Source organism: Monodon monoceros, unplaced genomic scaffold (assembly GCF_005190385.1).
Source record: "Monodon monoceros isolate NGI ecotype Baffin Bay Population unplaced genomic scaffold, NGI_Narwhal_1 Super_Scaffold_12, whole genome shotgun sequence".
Lineage (NCBI taxonomy): Eukaryota > Metazoa > Chordata > Mammalia > Artiodactyla > Monodontidae > Monodon > Monodon monoceros.
This window is the reverse complement of record NW_021703768.1, coordinates 35035422-35052885: the sequence shown is the minus strand read 5'-3', so window position 1 is coordinate 35052885 and position 17464 is coordinate 35035422. Positions and strand designations below refer to the sequence as shown.

Sequence of the window (17464 nt, the reverse complement as noted above, 5' to 3'; positions counted from 1 at the left end):
CCCCCCTCTGGAAAGGTACTCATGGAATTTCTGCCCCTCCCACTATACCAATCACTGTACATACTGCATCTACAATACCCCTGTAATCTGCTCCATCCTGTGGATTTCTACTTGTTTAGGTCCCTGTCACATCTACATGGGTCACTGTTGCAGCATCCCAAAGGTCCTCTTCCTGCCAGACTGACCCTCTTTCCTGGTAATCAAGCACACCACTGCCAAAGTGACTGGTCTCAAACTAAAGCTGGATCGAGTTAGGTCCACATTATTTAGTTCACCTTAGCCTGCCAGCCTTTTGTCATCAGCTCCCCAGCAACCTACTTTATCCTTGTTTCCAGGGCTTCAGTTCTGCTAGGATCTCCACATTCATGTTGTTTCCTGTTCTTAGGTGTTTCCACATTCTGTTCCCCTTCCCCCTTTATCTGACTCACTCCTACCTCTACACCATCATATATAAATGAGCCAACACTTTGTGAATTTGCTGGCTTAACGTCTTCCATCCTCTAGACATGATGAATGACTAAATGTATATTCTTCGAGGCTTTGTCTTGAAATTTGGCAGAATTATCTTATGTGAGTATGTTAATTTACTTGTTTATGCAGGCATCAAATATTTATTGGGGGCCTACTATGTGTCAGACACTATGATAGGGTCTGAGGAAATGAAAAATAGAAAGGCATAGTCCTTCCTTTACGCAGGTCAGAGTCTCATGGGGATAGAGTCATAGAAACCAATACTTAAAATAGAAAGAGTGTACAAAACAGAGTGCTTCCCATGAGATGTAGCATTTGCATGGAGATCTGAAGGATGGGGCAGGGTTTGAAGGGACTAGTGTGTTTCAGGTCAAGGGAATAGGCACTGGGGTGTGAAAGGGCAGTGCATGCTGAGGGATTTACAATTAGGTCCCTGTTGTCAGAGAGCAGAGGGAGAAGAGTTGGGTGGAAATACACACACACACACACACACACACACACACACACAGAATCTATCCTCCACACAGTGGTAGGAATGATGTTCTAAAAATATAAATCATGTTATAGCACTTCTTCCTGGGCTCAGAAACCCTCCACAGCTTCCCATCTCCCTTAGATTCAAGTTCAGAGTTCCTTATACTTTGTCTCTAAGGCCCTCCCTGGCTTGTCAGCTTCAATCCCAGTACCTCTCTGACTCCATCTACTAGGATTCTCCCACTTGCCCACTGAGCTCCAGCCAGACTCTCTTCCTGTAAGTTTCTGGAACATTCCAAGCATCCTCCTGCCTCAGGGCCTTTGCACTTGTTATTGTCTATGTCTGGAAAGCTCTTCCTCAGATAGCTACATGGCTCACTTCCTCTGTTCACTCAGGCCTCTGCTGAGGATACCAGAGAAGCTTTCCCTGACTGTTATAAAAACAGAATTCCCCCCTCTTCTGATGATTCTTCATCTCCTTTCTTCACTAGAATGGAAGTTCCATGAGGGCAGGGCCTCTTTCTATCATAACAACTAAGGAAAATCATGCCTGGTGCATATTAGGAATCAATAATTGTTGAATTCATTAGTTCTTCAAATAATAATGATACTTTGAACATATAGAGCACTTTTAACTTTTTCCAAGCAGTTACATGTTTATTGCCTTTATTTTATCATTACAATACTCTTGTGAGGTAGGTCTTATTTTTCCCCTTCCAGAGGTAAACCAACCAAATTTCATAGGGGTTAAACATTCTGATAAAAGTCAAGTAGAAAATTAAGAGCAAAAGCAAACTGAGAGCCTATGTATCCAGCCCCTCCGTTTTCTGTTACTAAACTTTTCTGTCTGGCAAATACCATCACCACTAACAATATAAAGGAAAGTGTTTTGTTCTTAGTATTGTGTACTGGAAATGTGTTCCTAAGGGTATAACTCTCAGAGCACAAAAACAAAGAAATTCAGTCATAGTTGTCATTTATTGGAAACAGGCAAAGCTCTGGTACCTATTTTTGAGAACATAAATGAGAGTGCTATTTCTAAAACAGGCTTAGTTTTTATTTGTATTACAGTAGGAGGTCTGGATTCTAAAGGATAAAAAGAGTCATAATTATATTGTTATGAAGTTGAGAATAAATCTTTGTGAATAATATTTTTTATTAAGTCCAATCTGTATCAGATAGCGAAGGTGTCATATAGAAATCCTGAATACTGTTTTACCTTGTCTTTGCTTTTTTAAAAATGTAATTTATTTTTTAATTTTTATATTGGAGTATAGTTGATTAACAACGTTGTATTAGTTTCAGACGTACGGCAAAGTGATTTAGTTACACGTATGCATGTATCTATTCTTTTTCAAGTTCTTTTCCCATTTAGGTTATTACAAAATATTGAGCAGAGTTCCCTGTGCTATACAGTAGGTTCTTATTGTTTATCTATTTTAAGTGTAGCAATGTGTACATGTCAATCCCAACTTCCCAATCTATCCCTCCTCCACAGCCTTCCCCCCTGGTAACCATAAGTTCATTCTCTAGGTCTGAGTCTGTGTTTCTGTTTTGTAAATAAGTTCATTTGTATCATTTTTTTGTTATGAAGTTGAGAATAAATCTTTGTGAATAATATTTTTATTAAGTCCAATTCATATCTGATAGCAGTGTCATATAGAAATCTTTTTTTGTTGTTTTTTTTTGTTTTGCGGTACGCAGGCCTCTCACTGTTGTGGCCTCTCCCGCCGCGGAGCACAGGCTCTAGACGCGCAGGCCCAGCGGCCACGGCTCACGGGCCCAGCTGCTCTGCGGCATGTGGGATCCTCCCGGACCGGGACACGAACCCGTGTCCCCTGCATCAGCAGGCGGACTCCCAACCACTGCGCCACCAGGGAAGCCCTAGAAATCTTGAATACTGTTTTACCTTGTCTTTGCTTTTTGTGCAGAGGAATTATAAAAAGTAAATGAGATTTATTAATCTTTTTATTTTGGACCAAATGTGTTACCAAAAGCCAGCAAATATAAAAGAGTTTCTAAAAATGCTTTCTTGGAAGCATCCTTGAGATAATTTTCAGCAGCACTGAAAGGTATCCCAAGATAAAGTATTCTTTTGTTAGGATAATTTGTAATTAACATAGTTTCATCTGGTTTAATTTTTTTTTCCATTCATAAAAGCTTGTCAGTATTTTATAATTTGTTAATGAAACTATTTCGTGGCTAGGATTGTTTGGGAAAAAACGATATTCACCATTAAAAATAGAAATCCTTACATGGTTTTGTCTTTTTTATTTGTCCTTTAATGATGGACATGCCTGCAAAAAAATGTTATAATGGAAGAAAATAGCAGAACACAGTCCATCAACCAATAAACACTTTAAAATGTCTTACAGAATTTAATTAAGCAAATAACTTTAAATTCTGTGACCTTGAGCATCCATAGTTCTTGATAGGAAAGCTGACACTAAGAGCAGCTTTCTAAGGTATCACAGCAATTCATGGATGGAAAGAGAAAATAATTCTTGCTCAGTCCTAGGCTCTGCCATCCTTAGTCTAGAGACCATAGGATGCAGTCTTTAGAGAGAAAATAAAAGGCCATGATAAAGATTTTTGTATTATATTGAAGAAAAATGGCCTTCTATTCTAAGATCTCAAAGCCCTGAAGACTATTTTCAGGGAAATGGCTTGCTGTATCTATTGTCTCATTTGGCTAGGCTTCCCCTGAGGATGTGCCTGTGTAACCACAAACTGTTATTATATCCACATATAAAAGCCATTTGTAACAGCAACCATTCTCTGCTTCAGAGCTAGCCGAGCCTTTCCACTGAAGTCCTATATGGATTGCTGGGATCCCTACCAAATAGGTGCTGTGTAAAGGCCAAAAATATCCCATGAGGATAAACTCAGTGTGAGTAATATCATCATCATCTTGTCCTTTTATTCTGTGTACCTTGAATTTTTTTCTTTAGCAAATCCCATTTTTCTTTTCTGGGCACCACATCAATCATCATAGTGATGTGACAGTCATGGGTCTTGTAATACAGCGTTCCCCGATTTTTATATCATCTGTTTTGTGTGTGTTCGTGTGTGTGTATAGAAGGAAGGGGCAAGGGCTGTAGCACTCCAGCTTCTTCCGTGACATTTTGGCAAGCCCTAAGAGAGACCTGTCCTTGCTTTCATTGTGCCACCAGACAAAGTATGGAGTATTCCCTTGCCAAGGTCAGCCTTTGTAGCCCCGCTTTTCAACAGATTAATGCAAGCCTTGCAGCTGTAGGAGAGAGCAAGCAGAAGAGGTAGAATAAGTATTGTATAATTCACTCAGTTTCTCTCTTTACTTATACATTTGTATGTTTCATACTGCAGTCTTTTCTTTTTGTTTGGCTGCGCTGCATGGCTTGAGGGATATTAGTTCCCTGACCAGGGCTTGAATCTGAACCACGGCAGTGAAAGCGCCAAGTCCTAACCACTGGACCACCAGGGGACTCCCCATACTGCAGTCTTGAGGTGTCTTTGTTACTCCCTTTGCTCATGCCTTTATCTGCCTCCCCAAGTTTCGTAAGCCCCTTTGCACACCTCTGCTAGCTGCACTTCTCCTAGTGAGCTCAGAGATGCTGGGAATGTACAAGTACGTTTCTTAGGACTAAAAGCAGCCTCCAGTGGTCCATAGCCACTCAGTCACATGGTATTTTACAGCTCCTATGCTGTTGGAGTTCCTTGGATCGGAATTATAATAGTCAGACAGCATTTATTGATCGCTGTGGTTTGTCTAGTACTCTACTCATTGCAGAAGATACAAAGATAAATTGTTTCAGAGTCCAGTGGTGGGGAAAGAGAGGGCAACAATTACAACATGTGTGGAGAGTAGAGGAGACACAGGAGCACCTATGAGGTGCACCAGACTAGGAAAGTCCCTGGGACACTGGAGTGGCGGCACTGGATAGGGGATGTTGGAGATGGTTTCTCCAGGGTAGCTGACACCTGAGCTAAGTCGTGAAGAATAGGGAGGGTGTTGCCATTCGAACGTGGGATGAAGGAGTACAGGGTGGTGTGTGTTTCAGATGGCGTGAATACACCCGTAAAGACTCGGTCCCTTAAGGATCAACCAACTTCTGGACTTTGCCTTCTTTGTACTTGATCACTAGGGCTTTCCCAAAGAAGAAATATATTGCAGCCACATTGAAGAAATACTTAACAAAAAAGATGGGCATAAAATGGGGTTTTATGTAAGGCAAAATCTTACATGAATGCTCCATTGCCTCAGGTGAAAGAAATGTTGACATCAAATGTAAAAATCATCATGTTGTAAAAAAGAGAGCTTGTTATTTGGGATTAAGTTTATTTTGATAACACAAAGCTTATTGTAATGATAACAAGGGAATTTATTATCGTTTAACCAGAGTCGTTTATTACTGAAGAATTTAGTAATAAATTGCACACAGATATCTAATGAATTAAAAAGAGATCACCATGAAGCAAGTAATAGAAAGTATTAACGCTTTCGGTCATGCAAAATAAAAACGGTGGATTCCTGGATTTTGCAGGAGGCCTGTAAGTGATGCAGTGGGGAAAAGAGGAGCTGGAGAAGCAGGTGGAGGAAAGAGATTTAGCTATTCACCAAGGTTATGATGAAATTAGGAAATAAGGAAATATCAAAATCAGGAGCCCTCGGGTCCAGTCAGAGAATTTTTAATGCTACACTTGGTGTCCGTTCCTCTGCCTTTTCTGACCTTTCTTCGTGGAGAAAGAAAGAAGCAGAATGATGAGGATGAACAAGACCCCACTCACCCAAAATATTGGAATGTAGATTCAACCCCTCCTACTTTACTGCACTTGCAGAACATTTCTTCCTACCGTGATCAGGTGAGGAAGACAAGGCAATCGAACAGAAAACTACAGCACAAAGAATTTAAGGGACCAAATGACTATTAAGTGGCAGAGTTAAGATTCAAAACCGGGTCTTTGGACTCCTAATATAGTGTTCTTTGCTACCACACTACACTGCATCTCTTTTTCAGGATTTATTTTTAAATGCTAAAAACGCAGTGATTGTTCCTCCTTTGTGAATCATAGAACTTGGTAAGGCTCAGCCTGGCGTGGTTAGAATAGAATGCTCAAGTGGGCGTTAGTCATATTTTGGCTTCATAGCCAACCTGTTGTTGGATACTGAAATTGTGGCATTCTTTAATCTCTCTTTGCATCCCATTTTCTCTTTATCTTTGATCTGTGTTATGTCTTGAAGCTCAGAGCGAATGGAGTCATCTAGCTGCACTGTTCTCGCTGCAACAATACTCGTGGTGCCAGCTTCCTGCCAGCCATGTGGTTTGCCCCCAAATACGTGTTGCCGTTTCATTAGTTTTGTGGCTTTCAGGAATTCTGTTTAGGCCATTTTCTGTGTAATTCTATGTCCAACTTCGTTTAGGAACTTAAGAGCTCCTGAAGAATTCCCTGGTAGATTGTGGGAATGTTAAATATAGGTTATAAAAACAGCGCAAACTTATTGAGCACCTGCTAAGTACTGGACACTTACAATAACCCCTGAGGTAAAGCGATGGATAAGCACAGACACAGGAACCTTGCCCAGCTAGTGTGGAGTAGAGTTAGGCTTTGCACTCATGTCCTTTGGCTCCACTCTGAACCACTGAGCTATACTGTTTACATGGAAAAGGGTCTCTAAAAGGTCTCTGTTGGTAGGGCACAGTTAATTCCATCAGTTGAAATACACGCTTGATCCTAAACCAGCGTTGGTTGTTCATTGAATTCCAGGTGGCTGCTTTCACACCAGGTGTAGATCTTGCTCAAATAATGAGAACAAAGTAAGAGCTCCCTGCAGAAAATGTTCTTTGGAGGCCCACAGATTGTTCACTTTGTTCGCAGGCAAACCTGGAATTCATTGTGACATGTCTTATTTGAGTTATATTAAGTGTAAGGAGTCCTGACAACTATTGAAGTTCGAATGTTCATCGTTAATTTCAGCTCTTTAGTTAAGCTTCTGTGACACGTGCAAGCTTTCTTTGAAATCTGGGAATGAAAATGGATCATTAAAAATGAAGCAAAAATGAGGTTTCATTTCTACAGCTATAAATTGTCTTACAAATTAAGACCCAGAAGCATATAACTTGTTGTTAAAGGTATAACATCTGTCTACTCTATGTGTATTTAGCACTACTTTTGACTAAATTTAAAGTAATAGAGTTTGTCTTCTTTTGAAATCTACCCAAGATTCCCAATAGACTTCCCTTTTTCTTCCCATTCATTCATTCAAAAACTGTTGAGTATCTTTTATGCCATACACTGGGTTAAGTATACTAAAACCTCTTAATTACTAGTATGTTGGTGAGTTGACAGATTATTACAAGCAGTAAAATCTTAATTAAGCCCAGTTATTTGAAATCTCTTGCCTCTGATCGTACTTGGTATAGCAGCAGTTTTGAGAGAGAAGTAAACCAGGTAGTGGTGCATATTTCAGAAGGTAAAACATTGAGATGGCTAAAGATGATGATGACATCACGTGTGGTGCTTTCATATCCCAAAAGGAAGCAATAGAAGCATTTTTACCATTTTTAATGGATCTAAAATGTGATAAATTAGCCTTCAGCCTCAAGGGAAATATTAATTTAGGCTCCTGGTGCTTGATACTTAGAAAGGAGCTGAATCATAATCAGGAGAAAATGATCTGAAGATCAGATCATCAGAGCTAATGTTTCCACTGTGCTCCATAGATGTGACCCAGAGGCCACCTCTATACTGGGGGGTGGTAGGGGGTGGGGGAAGGGGGTTAATGGGTGAAAGCCTGCTTTCCACTCTCAGTCCCTTTTTTATGTTTGAAAAAAGTGTACCGTGGCTAAAGGAAACTTTGAAAAAATGTGACTATAGACCAATGCACACATTTTACCAATGAGCAAACTGAGGCTCAGACAAATTCCAGGAAAAGCAAATCACTATATGAGAAAGTGAATATAATCATGGTTTTCTACACTGCCTGGTCCAGCAATGAGCCATTTTACATAGCCGTTTTGTCAGCAGGTGTAAATTCTGACTATTGAGCTACCTACAAATTGTGATATAGCTATGCTGGGAGAACTGAACATAATGAAGGATGGGGGTTTGTAAGAAAGTCTTCATACACCCCAATAAGAAGTTAGTAGATAATATCTAAAGCTGATTAATTAGGAAATAAATAGTCTGGTCAACATAGTATTAAAAAATGCAGAGGCTCAATGGAACAGAATACAGAGCCCAGAAATAAACCCACACACCTGTGGTCAATTAATCTTTGACAAAGGAGACAAGAATATACAATGGAGAAAAGACCTTCTCTTTAGCAAGTGATATTGGAAAGGTTAGACAGCCGCATGTAAATGAATGAAGTTAGAACACACCCTCATACCACACGCAAAAATAAACTCACAGTGGCTTAAAGACTTAAATATATGACACAACAGCATAAAACTCCTAGAAGAGAACATAAATCCTAGCAACGTTTTCTTAGGTCAGTCTCCCAAGGCAATAGAAATAAAAATAAACAAATGGGACCTGATCAAACTTATAAGCTTTTGTACAGGAAAGGAAACCTTAAACAGAATGAAAAGACAATCTTCAGGCTGGGAGAAAATATTTACAAACAATAAGACCAACAAGGGTTTAATTTCCAAAATATACAAATAACTCATACAACTCAATAACAAAAATACAAACAACCCAGTCAAAAAATGGGCAGAAGACCTAAATAGACATTTTTCCAAGGAAGACATTCAGATGGCCAATAGGCACATGAAAAGATGCTCAACATTGCTAATTATTAGAGAAATGCAAATCAAAACTGCAATGAGGTATCACCTCACACCAATCAGAATGGCCATCAAATGCTGGAGATGGTGCGGAGAAAAGGGAACCCTCCTACACTGTTGGTGTAAATTGGTGCAGCCACTATGGAGAACAGTATGAAGGTTCCTCAAAAAACTAAAAGTAGAGTTGCCATATGATTCAGCAGTCCCACTCCTGGGCATATATCCAGACAAAACTAATTCGAAAGATATATGCACACCTATGTTGATAGCAGCACTGTTTACAACAGCCAAGACATGGAAGCAACCTGTATGTCCATCAACAGATGAATCGATAAAGATGATGTGGGTGTGGGTGTGTATGAATGGATAAGGAGGGTGTGGGGTATACACACACACACACACACACACACACACACAGAGGAATATTACTCAGCCATAAAAAGAAGAATGAAATAATGCCATTTGTAGCTACGTGGATGGACCTAGAGATTATGATACCAAGTGAAGTAAGTCAAAAGAGAAAGACAAATACCATATGATATCACTTATATATGGAATCTAAAGTATGACATAAATGAACTTATCTATAAAACAGAAGCAGACTCACAGACATAGAGAACAGACTTGTGGTTGCCAAGGCGGGTGGGCAGGGGAGGGTTGGATTGGGAGTTTGGGACTAGCAGATGTAAACTATTACATATAGGGTGGATAAACAACAAGGTCCTGTTGTATAGCACAGGGAACTATATTTCAATATACAGTAATAAACCATAATGGAAAATAAAGTAAAATTTATTATAAACTTAAAAAAAATTTTTAATGCAGAGGTAGGGAGAAAATGTAAAATAGTACATAAGTAAATGCTAAAAAAATTGAATTTTGATTTCTGTTCAGAGCAGGTCTAAGCATACAGAAGGGAGGCAAGAACTGCTGTTTTCTGTGAATATGTTATGTTTTTAACAAATAAAATTAAAACTTTTTTAAAAAGGTATATTATGCATTTGCATTCTGTGTATGCTTCCTACCCTTGGTAAATAATAGGTCGTTCGTCAAGGAGACCATTCCTTGGAAGAGAAAAATTAGCAGGATGCTAGAAGTGAAATTTCTCCATCGTATGATCTAAGGGCTGAGGCTTGAGGGGTCAGATCTGCGGCAGGATGTTTCCCAACTAAATCAGTTATGCCTTTGGCTATTCATTTGGCACTCTCCCTAAATTATCTTAGGGACACAAGCTGCCTCCAGAAAGAAAGTAAAAGCATGACTGGGCAAAGATTTCAAACAGACTGTACTTAGGAGACGATTTATCTGACAGTTCCTGTTTGTCCTGTGTTACACCAATTCTAAATAAGAATTGGTTCGTAATTACTCTTTTTAATGTTTCTTTTTTCAAACAGGGCAATGCACATAAAATCATGGAGAAATGTACATTACCACTGACAGGAAAACAATGTGTCAACCGCATCATTACTGAAAAGGTAAAGTGCCTTTCTCTTTTATTTCCTCTAAATGTCTACCACCTTTTTTTTTTTTATAAGCATTTTAGAACTTTTTTGTTACCTTCTAAAAGTGTGTTATATTGGTAGTCATAGGATTAATTTAATCCGTGGGTAGACCTAATAGGAAGATTCATCAATTTAATGTTTCTAGATATAGAATTCTTAATGTGAAATTCTCTGGAAATATGCATATACATACACAGAATTGAAATACTGTCCTTGGTAACTTTGACAGTGTGATATAATAAAAGTTGTACTGATCCTTATACTTGGGCTATTAAAATGGATGATATATACAAAGTTAAGACTACCTTTCTTCTTTGCTTTCCCAAATCACAAGTACAAATTGTTGGATCTCATTTTAGGAAACTCAGTAAAAATTAGGTTTTAATCATTTAGGTGCAAATTGCAATACAGGCCCCACAGTGAACCAAGAAATCTATTCTTTGGTTCTTGCATGCGTTCAGCCCTCTTTTATAAAGCAGACTTTAGAACGCACCAGCCATTTTAGTGCACCTCTAGATTTTATCTTCCTAAATAGAAAATATTGGTTAATGGTACAACTGAAACTGCTCAGATCAGAGAGAAACATCACTGTTGGTTGCTACAGTCACCTTTCTGACCCAGATTTGAACCTAAGATGTTGGAATGACATAGTTCTCATAAATGAGCTAGAAGGGTGTCATTTTCTTGATTCAGTATCTTGATGAACCACAAAACAGAATTCTCTAGATCAGCATTTGTTCCTTTGTTTTCTCTTAATGATGCTGTTCCTTTTGGCATTAATCTGGTTTAGAACCCTCATTCAGGTATGGTATGAAGCACCCTAAAGCAGCCTTTTGAAGTAGGTTAGAAGGCTCATAATACTTTTCAGAAGCCACATTTTAAGGAGAGTTCTGTCCTAAATGGTGCCTTCCTCTAGGGTTGTTTATGTGGAATCCATAAAGATGACGCGTAGAGAAGAAAAAGTGGATAAAAGTGCAGAATATTTTATCTCACCATTTATTCCTTGAGTCTTATCATTTCGTAAACCCCTCCAAAACCATGGACAGGACCGGTTGAAAAGAATCCATTACTTTGAAATCAAAGACAAGACAGTCCTTGATCCTGTTTTCTTTAATAAAGTAAGGTGGTACAGCTTCTAAGGGTAGTTCCAGCAACATTTTACCCCTGATCTTCCTCTTCCCCCAGGTAAGCCCTCTCCCTACATCCCCACTCCACATATGCCCTGACCTTGTTCTTACCAGTTTAGTGCTTCTACGTGCAACAACTCCCACTCAACTCTACCTGTCCAAATCCTATCCATCCCTTAAGTCTAATGCAATTTCCATCTTCATCATGAAGAGGCTTCAGATAGCTTAGCACTCACAACTTCATCTTCAGAGTGGTCCACCTTTCATTTTGGCACTTACCATCTAATACCTACATTTTCTCATGACATTATTCATACATTACTTGCCATTACTCATACATTACTTAACTTTGCTGCCATTTAAAAAATCTTCTACCCTTTCTATCCACATTGTTGTTTCATACATTTATCCATTTAATAAGCATTTTTAAGCTCCTTCTCTGAAGCCGACTATTGCCAACAGTGGATACAGAAAGGAGGACAGTCTTTGCCCCCAAGGAGCACATTCAAGGAGAGTAGACAGCAGCAGCACCAGCCTGTATTAGAGGTACACTGATAAAGTCCATGAGAGAGAGACATGCCAAATGCTGAGCTGAGAACATAGAGGAAGGCTGCTTAACAGCCTGGGGAGAGTGGTGTCAAATATTAACTTTTTCCCAGTCTGGATCTTTTCTCCTCCAGTCTCAGCTTCTCTCATTTTGCCTTAACATTCTCCCTACTTCAGCCATGCTGAATGTTGTGTGCACTATGTTGCATCCCCTGCCCTCGCCCCCGCCATGCTTCTCTGGGACTTGGCACATCCTGTCTCTCTCCCTGGCATGTTCTCCCCACCCCAACCGTCTGGCTAATTCCTGTTCATCTTTTATGTCTCAGCTATATAATTTCTTCGCTGGCATGTCTTCCCTATCCCTCCCCAAGTCTTCTGGGTGCTTCCGTGAGTCTTAGTACTTACCCTAACTCAGCACTGATCACTGTATTGAAATAACCTTTGAGCTCTCTGCCTGTCTCGCTCATCACTATTTGTCCAACACTTAGGATAATGCTTGACCCATACACAGTGAAAGCCTGTTGAATAAATACTGTACTTTTCTCAATGAGAAAATTAATAGATTGAGTGAGGACTCTTGAAAGATAAGTAGTTTTATAAGTGAGAATAAGACCAAAGAGGCCCTTCTAGGCAAAGGGAAGAAACATTGGCAGGGTCCTCGAGGAATTAAGAAAACAGAGTTTACTCAAGGACCTGTGAGTGGGATAATGTGGAGTGAGGGCATGGCCAGAGATTCTGAAGGCTGAAGGTGAAAAGCCAGTAAGGGACCAAATTATAAAGGAGTGTGAATGTCTTGTTAAGAAATTTGGGTTTTATCTGGAAGGCACTTGGGAGCCCTTCAGTGATTTTTAATAGTTGGGGACACCATTGATTAGATTTGCATTTTACAAAGAGCCCTGTGGCTTTTATGTAGAGTAGGGGGAGAAGAGATGAGACTCCTTCAGTTATGTTGGCCAGAAATATCAAGGTCCTTAACCACAAGACAGAAAGAGATTTCAAAGAGATTTAGGAGATGGACTCAACCTAACTTGATGATGAATGGGACGTGGTTGCTAAGGCAGAGGTGATTCCTGAATTTTCTGGCTAGAGGCATGGTCGACCTGTTGTATCCTTAATGAAGGCTGGGTCTGTAGGAAGAGAAAGGGAGGAGCAAGGGGAGGCAGGAAAAGAATAGGTGCCATTTGAACACACTCAATTTGATACTCCAGAGTAAGTTAACATCCGGAACATCCGCGGGCACCTGGAGCTCAGAGAAGTCATCACTGGAATGGATGTGTGAACTCATTAGCAGACGGGGATAATTGGAGGCTTAACGGCAGATGGTGTTGTGTAGCAAAAAGGAGTAAAGTGAAAGGCAGCTACATATGGAACTTCGAGTGCCCCAGGGAAAGGAGTGGTGCGTTTACCCCTGTGCCTTATCCTGTAGGTGTTTAATAAATTTTGCAGTGCCGTTAAGGGCATTGACTCTGGACACTCTGCCAGAGTGATATGGGACTAGAATTCCATTTTCAGCTCTTAAGGAAAATTCCATTAGTTGCCTGCCATTTGAAAGAGGCTTTGGAGGTGTTATGACCCTGATTTCTTGGTTTCGTGTTGCTAGAATGATGTGATGAAAGAGGCCTTCCTCACCAGTACTTGGGCTGTGACTGACTGCTTTATCCGTAATGCAGCCTGTTATGGTGGTGAAAAAATAATAAAAGTATCATCTGTGAAACAGAGTAGTCGAAATATTATTCTTGGCAGTTGAACAATTGATTGTAGAGTAGATTTTATCTTCTCAATCACTGAAGTCTTATATTCATGATACCAAAGTTGTCTTCTCCCCAAATCCTCTTCCTGCCTGTTCTTAATAACACACCCCAAAGGCTCTTTTTCTCTTATTTGTTCCATTTTGATAAATTTGTAGTTGTTCATAATACAGGGGAAAGAAAATCAGTATGAATGATGCTCCAGACACACTTTCTGCAAAGGAAAAGTGTCCAATTAAAAAAAAAATTGTGGGCTTCCCTGGTGGCGCAGTGGTTGAGAGTCCGCCAGCTGATGCAGGGGACACGGGTTCGTGCCCCTGTCCGGGAAGATCCCACATGCCGCGGAGCGGCTAGGCCCGTGAGCCATGGCCACTGAGCCTGTGCGTCCAGAGCCTGTGCTCCGCAACGGGAGAGGCCACAACAGTGAGAGGCCCACGTACCACAAAAAATTTGTAATTGTCATTTGGGAATTGAATGACGTACTGAAGCATACGGACATTCCTAGATGATCATTTTTTTCCCCCTCAAAATACATTTCTGCTAAAAAAACATTTCTTTAGGAACATAAAAATGTGCAAACAAAAAAGAAGTTTGCTGAAATATTTCCTCCTAAATTTAAATAATCTTTTCCAGTAAAATCAGCCAGGTTATCTATGAATTCATCAAACAAACAGAGAAGGCAAGTATCACTGGTCCCCTTGATGTTTTCCTCCTGAGGAGAAATATCAATTAACTGGATACAAATAAGCATTTGGGGGCTTTGATTTGGGTTCATGCACAAGTGACAGTAAGTTAAGCTGTTAAGGAAAAGCATATGCCTCTATGGTGCCCTTGCTGTATGTCCCAGGCGTGAGGCCAGCTGCTCAGAGTAGGTTTGTTATTATATTTGTCCTGTATAAAAATCTTGGGAAGTAGGTTTGTTTGATATCCATCTACACATGTGAAGACAGGTTCACCAAAGATTGCATAGCTAGTGTTGGCAGAGCTGGAATTCCAGTCCACCTTGAAAGCCAGGGTTCTTTGCTCTGCATGTTGCTGTGTCTTATTTTTTATTTTTATTTAAACATTTTTTAAAATTTTATATTGGAGTACACACTGCTGTGTCTTCTTAATAGCCTCCTAACCAGGAGTGTGTTTAAAAATGACAGTTTAGGGTTTGACTTCCAAGCTAGCTGAAAATAAAGATTCTAAGCCTGAAAATAATAGTTGAATTTAAGGTAAACCCAGAGGAGAGGAGCAATCTGGAAAGAATAATATTTAAGCCTGAGGAAGACTAACCATGACAACTGAAAGAGGGAACAGTGCCTGTTGCATGGGAGGACAACTTACTGTAGAGCCCGTGAGTGAAAGTCATAGGGAAACAGTTATGGCTCTTGCAGTTAGAGCTTCCTATCAACAGGCAATCTGCCTGAGACAGTGAGCCTCCTACCACTGGAAGTTTCTAAACAGAGCCCTAGCGACCATCTCAGAAGAATGTTTTAAAGAATTCTTGGGTGGGAGGTTGTATTACATGATTTTGTTGGTCCCTTCCACTCAAGTTGTCATATTACCGAGTGTGACCATGTGCGTTCTATATCAGACATGACAGGTTGCTTGGGTCAAGCTATACCAGTTGGCACTACCATCACCTAGTGTTACCAACCAGAATGTTGTCATGCAATATTTAGGGTGAGGTGAGCCTTCTCATGCTGTCCTAAACATCAGCATCTTCATTTGATTTCCATACCAGAGGGAGATTCTCATGCTCTACTTTTGGATCTATGTGTTTTCATAGGACTTAAAGGGAAAGCTTTACTATTTACCTGGGGATGGGGGTGTTCTTTCAGAGCCAGCTATCCCTTTATAATTACTCCTAGCTACTTCAGAACACCTTCTTTTGTTTCCTGTAGTTTATCCAGAAGCATTGATCAGCTTCCCCCCATCATCCCTGTGCTTTCACCTTCCAAATACCTCCTCCCTCCCTGCTTTTCTTCATTCTTTTCTTTCTTCAAATCATTATTCATCATCAAATTGAAATTTTGACCCAAAGTGTTAGATCTAACAAAAAGAAAGTTTAAAAAAACCTGGTTATTATAGTAGCAAATGCCATCAATAGTCAACACTCACTTATTTCCTGGCATCAGCAGAGCTCCCTAACTGCCAGTTAGGGAGTTGGCATTTATTCTCACCAAAATATAGCAGTTACGGTTTACATTTTTTCATTGCTGATTTTCAGTCTTTTATCCTGAGTCTTTTCTCTCCTTAAAGAACTTGAGAGGTTATTTCTGTTTTGTGCTATAAAATAATTACCATAATAGAAATTGTCATTGTCATTTTCTTGACTTCTACAGGCTGTATTTGACGTGGACAACAAGAAAGGCCTGACTCTGATTGAACTCTGGGAAGGCCTGACAGTGGATGACATAAAAAAGAGCACTGGGTGCGATTTCGCAGTAAGTGTTTCTGTGAACAAATCCAGCCACTTGTCCTATATCCTGAGCTTGATTAATGGGTGTTTATGCGACATGAACCATTAATTTGTGATCATTTTTGGAGTTGACCTTAGCAGAGAACAGGAGTGGAAGGAAGGGTGCCTCCGCTGAGAGCAGGTGGCAGCAGGAACAGGCTGTGGCTCATGGGCCAGGGTCTGGCTCAGGAGTCAGAAGGGGGAGGAAACACCAGGAGCTGCTGGAAACAGCAGGTTGAGCTTCAACTCGAAGCTACTTTCTGTCAAGTCCCTTGCAATCCTCTGTTCTTGGGTTACGTATCAGCTGTGGCCAAACTTAATTAACTAAAAAATGCGAGCCACACTCAGAGAAACGGTACTTCCTTATTTTTAAACCCATCTATGACTTATGACTTTCTCTTTGATTAACTTCTTTGCCTGATTGTTCCATCCCTTGGAGATATTAGAATGTCGAGCTTTTGACACCACCAGATTTATAGTCACAAAATAGGTGTTCTCTGTATTTGAAGAAAAACTTAGTGCATTAAAACTCTGACTCACAAAGCAAATAAGAACATCAGGGGAGTATCCACTTAAGAAATCTCCAAATCCCTTTTTAAAACTAAGAGAATAATACTGTAATATAAATAATCTCCCTTTAATATAAGTGATTGTTTATGAATCACCAATCGCCTGCCTAATGGGGGTCGAGAGGACAGCTCAGTCCATTTGAAGTTAATCAAATGTAAAGTCGAAATGTGTCTGAGAAAATGAAGAAATAGACTTTACTTCTCACATAACTTTTTAAGAACAGCTCTATGTGTTAAAATGAAATATATTTATAATGAGAAGAAATATTGCAGCTACCCATCCTGGAGAAGGATATTTAATAAAACTTACTTGATAAATCATGTATGTATTTCATACATTTCTTCCGTAGGTACTACATGCTTGGCTGGTACCTGTCAGTGCGTAACAAATGTCTGTAAAAACAATTTTGCTGCATAATTCATTATCCACATATAATTGTTTCTGGTATTATATGAAGGTCTTTGTCTATTAACCTTTTTTTGAATTTCCCTTTGGAAAAAAAGAAGCTTTCCAACAATACCTTACATGAAAAGCTCATCTTTAATTAACTTTTCAATGACCCCAGGGGGTTAAAAATGGGATTTGTTTATAGTTTAACTGTTTAGAATTCCTTACTCCAGTGATAAAAGCAAACAGTTCTTCTTACTTAATTAGCTATTTATATTTTTTCCCTATGTGGATGAGTTAGTCTCTTCTTCAGCAGATAGCATTTTTGAGATCTATAGAATGTTCCAGTCTCTGCTGCAAAAGGGAATTGCAAAAAAGATCCTCAGTGTTATCAGGTTTGGGGTTTTTTTTTAGTCACGTAGGT

General features: G+C 39.7%; 1 protein-coding gene across 2 annotated transcripts in view; it reads left to right on the top strand.

The window, feature by feature from the left end:
* OXCT1 (3-oxoacid CoA-transferase 1) overlaps positions 1-17464 on the top strand; it is a 141522-nt gene that overhangs the window by 119409 nt on the left and 4649 nt on the right. For both annotated transcript variants that reach the window (XM_029216903.1, XM_029216902.1), the window contains 2 exons: positions 10109-10189; positions 15968-16069. In XM_029216903.1, the coding sequence (XP_029072736.1) occupies positions 10109-10189; positions 15968-16069 (183 nt within the window). The remainder of the gene's footprint in view (positions 1-10108; positions 10190-15967; positions 16070-17464) is intronic.